General features: G+C 38.5%; 1 protein-coding gene across 2 annotated transcripts in view; it reads left to right on the top strand.

Annotated features, from left to right (window-relative positions):
* Nucleotides 1-677: 677 nt before the first annotated feature.
* ano1b (anoctamin 1, calcium activated chloride channel b) overlaps nt 678-11,662 on the top strand; it is a 34,979-nt gene continuing 23,994 nt past the window's right edge. For both annotated transcript variants that reach the window (XM_019361198.2, XM_003449233.5), the window contains exons 1-6: nt 678-1,046; nt 1,950-2,342; nt 8,517-8,615; nt 9,659-9,810; nt 10,521-10,575; nt 11,004-11,052. In XM_019361198.2, coding sequence (XP_019216743.1) covers nt 942-1,046; nt 1,950-2,342; nt 8,517-8,615; nt 9,659-9,810; nt 10,521-10,575; nt 11,004-11,052 — 853 coding nt within the window. In that variant the 5' untranslated portion in view covers nt 678-941. The remainder of the gene's footprint in view (nt 1,047-1,949; nt 2,343-8,516; nt 8,616-9,658; nt 9,811-10,520; nt 10,576-11,003; nt 11,053-11,662) is intronic.

Raw genomic sequence — 11,662 nt, 5'->3', positions numbered from 1 at the left:
CAGATGAAAGGTAAAATGTTTTCAAGAAACTTAAAGAAGTCCATTTGCTTTCTTTCCAGGCTCCCTGGATTACCTGGATGACTGAGAACATGCACAGAACCAAATGAAACACTTTGTTGCACAATGTTTTTATGCAAGATGGTCTGGGTTCAGATTCAGGCTGCGTTCATTCTGTGTGGAGATTGCATGTTTCCCCGTGTCCATGTGGACTCTTTCTGTGTATTCTAGTTTCCTCCTGCAGTCCAAAGACATGAATTGGGTTAGGGAGACTGGTGACCTGTCCAGGGTATATGTTGCCTCTTGCCCCATGAAAGCTGGGATAAGCTTCAGCTCCTCATGACCCTGAGTTAATTGAGCAGACAAAAATTGATAGATATCCTTTAAACTATTTAACAACAGCTGCTGGTTGTTCTTTCATTACAGTATTAGAGAGAAAACAATTGCAAACAATAAAATAAATCAATAAATAACACGTGCTAATAATCTGCAGAACTACTTATTAACACCGCAATACTAAGGAGCTATGCAGGAGACTGCGAGAGAAGGAGGCACACTGTGTATTGGGGTTGGTACAGTTTAGCAAATACAGAGAAAGTGAGGCAGGGCACCTTGTGTTCATCAGAGTTTTATCGTTGTCTAAGTTTAGATCTTGGCTTGCAGAATGCATCTCAAGTAACAAGGCTGCTCACTCACTTTAGTAGCACCACAATCCAGACAAAAACAGGGCTTTACACAGAGCTTTAAAGGAAGACAAACACAGAAAAGTGGCAAGTCACTGAAAAATAAGAGTAGAGGCGGGGCTATCAAAGCCCAGCAGAGTCATATAGTGAAAAATCTCAAACAGGAGGCAAACACAGAGAGACCTAAGGCAGAACCAGGACTATTCTCTGTAAGAAAACAACTCTTCACCACATAAGTTTACCGTTTTTTCTACCTGGACAATGACAGAGAATGTAGAAGATCAAGTCAACTTCTCTCAAACCTCGGGGTCTGAGCAACAGACACCGCATTTTCTACGAGATGTCATCTTCCATGGCAAGTTTAAGGTAAGCGTCTCTGCAAGAGGCACAGAGACTGACAGAGAGAGAGTAGGAGGACAGATAAGGCAAGATAAATAAAGACACGGAATAACATCTATTTAATAATAGTTTGGACTTGGATTTGATGTAATACTTCATCCTCACTGACCCAACTGGACAACTTATGATTGGCCATAGTTGTTCCTACTGACAAAACAAAAATTATTCAACCTTTTTTGCTTGTTTTTGTACATTCTTGAACAGCTATGTAGGCTGGTATGTGGAAACATAAACTACATGAGTTGCAGCCTTCTTTTTGATTTTCTTGTGCAGCAATTACAGCTATTTTAATATATTTAAAACTCAAAATACTTTACTGGTTAAAAAAATAAAAATAGTCAGCAGTCCTTGATGAACATGACCAAAACTTTTACATTGATACTGTCTTTAAGAGTGCTACTGCCACTCTGCAGCACCGCTCATTATTTAAGGCAGGCATTGCTGCCTTAAGTAATGAGAAGGATCAAACTGAAGTTCCTTCTGCAGGTCGTACACTGCACTGAACTGTAACTGTATAAGTCTTCTGTGCAAAAAGCTCAGTAAAAGAATAGCTTTTAAATGCAAGTCCAGAAAGGAAATCTTGCTATTTTTACATTCTTTCCATGAGGCAGGGTTTGATGTGTATTAAAATACAAACAAACAACATATGTGAATAAAACTGTTAAATCATCGAACCATGCTGGTGATCCAATGGTGTCGGACACTGAATGGCAACACCCCTGATTTGAGTGCAGTTCTTCTTGTTGGATATCCTCCCCATCTCTTTCTGCGTGCATTTCTTGCAGTCACTCTTGTCAACTAATAAATGCATAAATCATGTTCCCTAAGCTCCCGCTCTTACATGTCTGGTTTAAATCTGCGTATTTTCAGCGGCTGAAGGCTCTAACTCCAGAGGAAAATACCCGCTCCCAGCATGGGCTCTTCTTCCAGGATGGTCAACGGCGTGTTGACTACGTGCTCACCTACTCCGTGAAGAAGTCGAGTGGAAGCCACTCCACTCGGCAGTCAGTGCATCTCCTCACTGAGAATGTTGTTGCTCGCAGCTTCCGCCATGGTCCTCAGAGTGGTGGCGAAAAGCTCCGAGCCAAGCAAACACAAAGGACGAAAGACTCATCTTCCGTACATTCATCGAGGGTTATCGACATGGAGTTGGGCTGTTCAGGAGAAATCTTCAATGGCCAGGAGGATCAGAAGGCATTCAGAAGGGAGGAGTTTGAGGGAAAACTGAGAGATATGGGGCTAGAGCTGGAAAAAGATGAAGATGTAAGTTCTAATAATTATCCATTACAATTATATTTTCTATAAGGTTTTCTTTAACCAAACTTAAAATATCGATATCATATCATATCTCATAGTTTCAGTAACAAAAAGCATAAATTTAATGTCTATGAGAGAAGGAAGTGAGTACTCTTGGTACAAGCCAATTCATTTTTCTTTGCCTCAATAGGAAACCATCACCTGCTCCCCTAGAGGGAGGCATAACTTTAAATTGACTACTTCTTTGTTTTGATATCTTTAGCCCTAAGTTTGCTGCTTCACTTTTGGAGCCATTGCAGTTTCAGAGCTCTAACATAGACATCAGGCTCACCACCAGTGCTGTGAAGCTGTACTGGCAGAAACTTCTTCAGACTATAAAGAGGAGCTCCTTACACTTATTATCACCCTTGCAGAAAATGATGACTGACTCATGACTCATTCAGTGATGGAAATGCTTCCATAATGAAACCACTCATAAACTTATATGCATTACACTAGTAAGCACTTTCAAGGGTCCTGACGGGGGGTTATGTTGATGCTCATTTTGAATTCCTGAAGGGTTGTCTTGACTTAAGTTGCTGCTATTTAATTGAGTGTTTTAATATGTGTGTTTACAAGCAGTCAAACAGGTGTGTCTGTGTATGGCTCTTCACGTATTATCATTTGCGAATGACCCTCCGTGACGCTAAGTGTGAAATGCCTACCATGAGAGATATGTCTGTAGGCTTTCAAAAAGACTTGTTGGCCAACAGCATTTTCCACTCAGCTCATTGTTAATCATAAAGAACAGCAGATCTGCACATGCACTGGAGAGACAGAAATGATACTGTCCTGCAGGTCACAATTACCACTTTCATGCATCTCACCCTTTCTCTTCACTCTCTTACACATCTTCACTAATCCACTGAAACACACTTGAACACACAAACTTCAAACTCAATAGAATGTAAATAGAAAGAATTTATAACTTGTTCCTATTGTAACAAATGTCCATATAGACATCATCATATATTTGAAGGTGTGTTTTTATGTTGGTGTCCTTGTTAAAGGACAGAACAAGAGCAAAAGCAACCTCACCCCAGAACACATACTAGATGTGCTTGCAGCTATGCCATGAGTTCACTGGTGACTTCAGTAGTGATCAACTACTATATAAACACAAATCCTGACCTCTTTCCAGATACTGCTCCCAGGTACATGGGTGACACTGGGGTCAAAATAAAAACACCTGAACTGAACTTCATAGACCTGCTAGAGAGATCGCTGGACCACAAGTCTTAATAACAAAGTCAACAATGAACTTTCACAAGGATTGAAATTTGCCATTTTACTCTAAGCACCTACTGGATCACAAACTGTGGCTCTTGAAACACCACAGATTATGCCAAAAAAGCCTGATCTGAGCATGAAAAAGTAATTTCTATTGCAGTTTGATGTTCTAATTGCGAACTATGTGAATGCACTGCTACACTGTTTCACAGTTTTGGCAGATTTACAATTTGATTTGATCTTGAAATTTCTGTCTAGTGATGACAGTGTCTAATAATAGTAATTACTATTATTATTACTACTATATTTTTGCACAAACTGTGGTTTATATTTACCTTATAACTTATATAAACCAAAAGTTAGAAGATAACCGCTTCTGAATGTCTGCAATATTTTAAGCGGCAGCCAGTTTCTGTAAAACTATTTGCAGGGTTGCAGTTTAGATGTATCTATATATCAGTTGCTTAAAAGTGGAAACTGATATTCAGTCTATGTATAAGATGTCCTAATGCCAGAATAAAAATAGAAAATAGTTGTCTCCACAGCTGACCTGAGGTTGTGAGCACCACACAGAGTCTAAATTCCTGGTTTTCTACACATGGGACTATCTAATTTCTGACATTTTGGTAACTACCAGCATTAGCTGATACTAGGTTAATTCTGGTTTAATGAAAAAAATCACCAGTCTAAATTTCCAGTAAGTTGGACCTTTGAACTAACAGACAGGGAAGAGAGAGACTACAGGATCAATTTTCCTGAAACAGAATACACAGTAAAACACCAGTCTAGTCTCGTGACACAGGGGTGTTCGGGTGACATCAGTATTTCCTAATCAGTCATTCTAGTATTTTGCACACAGTTAGGTCCATATATATTTGGACACTGATGCAAGTTTTGATTTCTTTTACTGTTTTTTTTACTGAAACATATTCCAGTTATAGTAATAAAATGGACACGGACATAATGTGTAGACTCTCAGCTTTAATTTGAGGGTATCCACATTCAAATAGGATGAAAGGTTTAGGAGTTTCAGCTCAATTGACTGAAACTCCTAAACCTTTCATGCTTTCATGCTTTAATGCTTGCTGGTCAATTGACTCAAAGGCTATTTCATGGGCAGGTGTGGGCAATTCCTTCATTATGTCATTATAAATTAAGAAGATAAAAGGCCTGGAGTTGATCTAAGGTGTGGTGCTTGGAATCGAAAGATTTTGCTGTGAACCAACAACACGCGGTCACAGGAGCTCTCCGTGCAGGTGAAACAAGCCATGCTTAAGCTGCAAAAACAGAAAAAACTCATCCGAGAAATTCCTACAATATTAGGAGTGGCAAACTATAGTTTGGTACAAGAAAGCTCTGGTGAATGCAGCAACACAAAAAGACCCAGATGTCCACAGAGGACAACAGTAGTGGATGATCACAGAATTATTTCCATTGTGAAGAGAAACCCATTCACAACAGCCAACCAAGTGAACAACACTCTCCAGGGGGTAGGCATATCAATATGCAAATCTACCATAAAGAGAAGACTGCATGAAAGTAAATACAAAAGCTAGGTACTTGAAGGCGTGGAACAGCTCATGATCCAAAGCATACTACATTATCTCTAAAACACAGCGGTGGCAGTGTGATGGTTTGCGGTGTATGGCTGCCAGTCCCACTAGGACACTAGTGTTTATTAATGATGTGACACAGGACAGAAGCAGCTTAATGAATTCTGAGGTGTTTAATGACATAGTGTATGCTCAAATCTAGCTAAATGGAGTCAAAATGATTGGGTGGCGTTTCATAATACAGATGGACAATGACCCAAAACATGCAGCCAAAGCAACCCAGGAATGTATTAAAGCAAAGAAGTGGAATATCCTTGAATGGCCAAGTCAGTCACCATATCTTGAGCATGCATTTCACTTGCTGAAGCCTAAACTTTGGACAGAAGCAGAGCAGAGCATTAAAAAGGAGGAAACCCAAGTCCCATCTCACCCCAATGGGCTTGGGTCCTCTACCAGAGGCCAGGGAGCTCTTGAAGTGGTTCACTTCATTTCTTGCGGTTAGAAGACTTTTGTTCTCAATGTGAGACTTTTGCTCAGATGTAGCTTGATTCACATGCAGTGTTCCACAAGGATCTGTTTTAAGTTCCTTGGTGTTCTCATTGTATATTCTACCACTAGGCTAGATTATTAGTTCTGAATTTGTTTTAGTTTTAAATCCATTTCTTATCATCTGTATGTAGACAATATTCAACTGTACCTTTCTTTCAAACCTTATGAACTGGATAAACTATCCATTCTAATGGACTGTCTTAAGGAAATCAATGGTTGAACAGCAAACAATTTTCTGTGGCTTAATACAGACAAGACAGGCTGTTTAATTAGGGCTCCAGAGAACATTAATCCCCAAATTAGACCATGTCTGTGAGCTTTCTCATCCACTGTAAAAGCTACTGCTCGGTCAATTTTTGATCAGTCTTTGACTTTTGATGCCCACATCAAATCTGTGACCCGCTCTTGCTTTCTTCACTTAAGTAATATCTTAAGTACTTAAGTAATATATGTCTGAAAACTAAAGAGGATGCCTTCCAAACCTTAGCACCAAAACTATGGAAGATTTTATCTAATGCATCTATTCAGACAAGCATAACACAACATTGGATAATGTTTTTGTGTGTTATGTTGTTTTTGTGTGACCAAACTGTATTTGTAATATCTTTGTAAAGCACTTTTTAATATATTCCCGTCTTGTGTTATATAAGCAAATTTAACTTACTTAACAATATGTAGTAGCTCAGTGTTCCAATATTCAGAAGAAGAAACTGCTCCCATAACTGGAGATCAATGAGGTACAACACAAATGCTACGGGAAGGGAGAGCCAGGACGTCAGGTTGGGGGGAAATATCATCATCATCCCCACATGAGATTGGATACCAAGCCCCAAGCACAACTGAAGTTGTGTTGATGGCAAGAGCAACTGACCTGAGAGATAGGACGATGGCTAAGCTGTAAACCTGGATCCTCTGTGGATGATTACCAAGACTATGTGGAATACCCTCTAAAGGTTTACTAGACTAGAAGATGTGAATGCAGCATTTTGAAATGCAACTCTACTGTGACCATCATCAAAATCAACCAGCTGATCTACACCACGGCAGCAGTGATCACAGATAATCAGCCACAAGGAGCAGTACCTTCCATGGAGAAGGAGACAAGAGGCCAAGATCAAGGCAGCACAAAGGGAAGTTTGCCAACTATTGGAGCTGGAATGGTTAACTTAAGGCCGGACAGTCCTGATCCCCAAGGATGCTGAGAAGGGACCGATCACATGCAACTACCAGCCAATAACCTGCCTTAGTACCACATGGAAGCTCCTGTCAGGCATCATAGTGGCTAAGATGAACAGGCATGTGGCAAAAAAAGGTATTGGCAGGTATACCAGAGGGGAAAAACACCAGCTGCTGATAGACAGAGCAGTTGCCCGAAATTGCAAAACCAGACTGAAAGCCTATGACTCAGTGCCCCCAACATGGATCCTGGAACTATACAAGTTCAACAGGACCCTAAGAGCCTTTATCAAGAATTCAATGAGGATGTGGCGAACAACACTAGAAGCAAACTTCAAGCCAACTACACAAGTGGCCATCAAGTGCGGGATCTATCAAGGCGATGCCCTGTCCCAACTGTTGTTCTGTATAGGCCTGAATCCTCAGTCAGGAAAATTGCTACAACTTTGAATGTGTCTTCAAGTGCAGTCGCAAAAAACGGCAAGCGCTATGACAAAACTGGCTCACATGAGGACCACAACAGGAAAGAAAGACCAAAAGTCACCTCTGCTGCTGAGGATAAATTCATCTGAATCATCAACCGCAGAATTCACAAGTCAACAGCACCTCAGATTAGAGCCCAGATAAATGCCACACAGAGTTCCAGTAGCAGACATATCTCTACATCAGCTGTTCAGAGGATACTGTGTGAAACAGGCCTTTATGGTCAAATAGCTGCTAAGAAACCTCTACTAAGGAAAAGCAACAAGCAGAAGAGATTTGTTTGGGCCAAGAAACACAAGGAATGGACATTAGACCAGTGGAAATCTGTACTTTGGTCTGATGAGTCCAAATTTGAGACCTTGATATCTCCACCAAAGCATGGAGGAGGAGGGATGGTGGTGTGAGGGGTGTTTTGCTGGTCACACTTTTGGGGATTTATTCAAAATTGAAGACACACTGAACCAGCATGGCTACCACAGCATCCTGTGCAACATGCCATCCCATCCAGTTTGCATTTAGTTGGACCATCATTTATTTTTCAACAGAACAATGACCCCAAACACACCTCCAGGCTGTTTAAGGGCTATTTGACCAAGAAGGAGAGAGATGGAGTGCTGCACCAGATGGCCTGGCCTCCACAGTCACCTGACCTAAATGCAATCGAGATGGTTTGGGATGAAATGGACTGCAGAGTGAAGGCAAAAGGGCCAACAAATGCTCAGCATCTCTTGGAACTCCTTCAAGTCTGTTGGAAAGCCATTTCAGGTGACGACCTCATGAAGCTCATCAAGAGAATACATCAAGAGTGTGCAAAAGAAATATTCAAAGCAAAGGGTGGCTGTTTTGAAGAATCTCAAATATAAAACACTTTTTGAGTTATTTCACACTTTTTTGTTTACAACATAATTCCATATGTGTTCATTCTTAGTTTTGAATAGTCATAGTCATGAAAATAAAGAAAAACCATTAAATGAGGAGGTGTGTCCAAACTTTTGACTGGTAGTGTATAATGATATCATATTAGCGAGAGAGAGAGATCTGAAGACATACATGTGCAGTATTATTTTATTTCTCTATCTGTGTTTTGAAAATGAAATAAAACTATATGGGAGTTTTATACAGTTGTTTTTGCATGCTGTTTCCCTCTTAGGGCAAGATTCCAGGAGTGTACTTCGTGAAAATCCATGCTCCCTGGAACGTTCTTTGTCGAGAAGCCGAATTCATGAAGTTAAAGATGCCCACCAAAAAAGTAAGTCTTTAAAATGTTAGTTAAAAAAATGCCATGTTATGCTATGTTATATATTTCAAATGGGCAGTTTAGAGTCAGTATCAAATATACAATCTATTTAGGTTTAACATATCTGTGTCATCATAACAGTTAAGAAACTTCTATATTATATAAATTCTATATTTTCTATTTTGTAAAAGAACACCTGGATCTCTGTGTTTGTAACTTATGCTTTTAACTGACCTTCCGCTAAATGTGAAGATTCTGTTTGTGTATCAAATACATATGTTGAGGATGAAAGCACGGGACTTTAAGAAATTTAAAAATGATCATAAATTACAGACCTTTTATATGCCTTTTTCTTTTTTCGATGAGTAGATTAATTCGTTTATAACTAGGTCAGTAAGTTGCAGGGTTTAACCAATGAGTTAAACTACATGTGTGTCTTAAAGACATAAAGGCCTGGATGAACTCTAAATTCAGACAGTGATGAGGTTACTGTATTCAGTCCTAAAATTCTTAGAGGCTTACTTTGGCCTCTAGTAACACTGTGAGGAATCTCGGAGTTGTTTTTGACCAGGATCTGTACTTCAATGTTCATATTAAGCAAATGTGTACGACTGCTTTCTAACATTTGTGCAATATCTCTAAAATGAGAAACATCCTGTCTCAGAGTGATGCTGAAAAACTAGTTCATGCACTCTAGGCTGTTCTAAAACTTATTAATAAAATAAACCCCTTCATTTGATCCAAAATGCTGCAGCGAGAGTACTGACAGGGACTCAAAAGAGAGAGCATATTTCTCTTATATTGGCTTTTCTTCACTGGTTCCCTGTTGAATCCAGAAGGAAATTTAAAATCCTTTTATTAACATACAAGGATTTCTAACTAGTGTTTTGTGTTTTTTGGCCATGGTAAGGTGAATTAAATCAACTTAAATCTTACATTAAGTTTACAACTATGAAGCCCTGTGAAATGTCATTGAATTTATTAGCAATCAGTGTTAAAGGTGTGTGTGTGTGTGTGTGTGTGTGTGTGTGTGTGTGTGTGTGTGTGTGTGAAAGGTCTATGAGGTCAAGCAGTCAAACAGCATTGTGGAGAAGATCAGTACTCTGATTAGTAAAATTCTGGAGCCCCTCCACCCACATGTTGAGGAACATCAACCCAAGAACATCAAACACCTGTCACACACGTTCTCTAGGGAAAAGCAACACCTGTAAGTACATGTTTTTACTAAATGGAAAAGAACTGATCCCATATGATCTAGCGTAACTGTCAACAATGTAATTTTTTTAAATGTTTAAGAATATGCTGACAGATCCTTTTTTCTTTTTCTCCTTTTCTTTTCAAAGCAACTTCAATATCATCCAAAGGTTTTTTTTTTTACTTTTTGTTTTTCAGCAGTTTCCTTCTGTTGTATGAGATAATTCAGGGTTAGTGTAAGCCTATAATCTTTAGGTATTTCAAAGAATATACACTGAAAATTGCTACTTTTGTTGGTAAAACATGAGACATTTAAATCTGAGACCAGACCCTAACAGAGTGAAATAAATGATGCTGGCTTTACACTGAAAAAAGGGGAGATGGTGACCTTTTCACTAGCATCACTGCCCACATGCAATTCTCATTCATTCACAGAAAATGTCCCTTCCCAAGTAGATAAATGAAAAAGTCAGGAACTTTTTTGGTTTTTTATTGTTTTTGTTTATATTGTTTATCTATTAATTACTATGTGTGTAGTATGAATGGCAGTTAGAGGGGATTTACACCCTTCTGCACATTTTTCAAAACTGTCAAATGAGACAGATTGGAGTCTTTCCCTGTCTGATTCTGGCCCCCAGGTCTCATGTTTGACAGCAGTGGTATTATGTATGTGCCTGGATTGACTCTTGCCTGATCACCTTTTTTTTATGTGTATGTTGACAGATTTGACCTCTCAGACAAAGATTACTTCTTTGACAGCAAAACCAGGAGTTCAATAGTAAGTCCAAGTTTGTGCATCAACAACACCAAGAAATGACAGCATGTTTTAGTTTTCACAATTTCTCTAGCCCTCATACTGTGTATAACAAACTAACCAACGTTAACTAAAGTTATTTTAATGGTATTTTCCATAATGAATGCACTTTTCAAACATTAATACTGCAGTTACAGGTTATCCTGCCCAAAATAGAAAATTCTGCAGGAATGATAATAATAATAATAATAATAATAATAATAATAATAATAATAATTAGTAGTGATAGTAGTAGTATCGCTTGGGAAGAACTGTAAATTGTAAATAACTTAATTTTGTTGTTCTGTATAATGTTATTATTGTGTGGGAAATTAAAATGTATAGGCTGATATTCTCCTTGTGGATTACTTTTAGAAGCATGCGTGAAGTTCTTTTTTAAAATTCCTTTTCAGGTTTTTGAAATACTAAAAAGAACAAAATGCAAGGCCAAGTACAGCATGGGTAAGTCTGAATGTGTTTTTACCACAAAAGTCAGACAACTACTAGTGTTTGTGCTTAGATATCATTATTTAGTCTTCTGGTATCTGCTTGGATTTTGAGTAAATCAAAAACAGATTTAGAACTTAACATTGCTTGAGTTCCGTTGGGTGGGGGGGGGAGAGAGAATAATTTCAATCTTCTTCTTAACCTATTGAAAAAAAAGGGATTTATTTTTATGGGATTTAAATTTTGAAGCATACTGTTCTTTCGATTCTTCATGATTGCTCACAAATAGTTGTGAATGTGCTCATGCTCTGGAAGAATGACCAGCATCCTTTGCAGAATTGTAGCTCTACAAATATTGACTAAGTTGTTTTAGTCTCCACTGGTTAAAATGTCTTTTTTTTTAGTTTTTGATGGTGGGGATGAATGCTGGAAATACATAACTTGTAATTCCTAACCTTGCTCTCTATCATTTGTGTAAAATGCCTGCAAACCTATTGGTGTCAACGATGCAAAGATTTGTTTCATAGGGAGTAACTTACAGAGTAGTTAGTGAGCACAGCAGTGTTTTAAATTCTGTTAAAGTCAAAGCAATAAATAAATAAATAAATAAATAAATAAATAATAA

Source organism: Oreochromis niloticus, linkage group LG7 (genome assembly GCF_001858045.2).
Source record: "Oreochromis niloticus isolate F11D_XX linkage group LG7, O_niloticus_UMD_NMBU, whole genome shotgun sequence".
In the NCBI taxonomy this organism is placed as follows: Eukaryota; Metazoa; Chordata; class Actinopteri; order Cichliformes; family Cichlidae; genus Oreochromis; species Oreochromis niloticus.
Note: the sequence above shows the minus strand (reverse complement) of the source record. Positions and strands in the feature narration are given on the sequence as shown.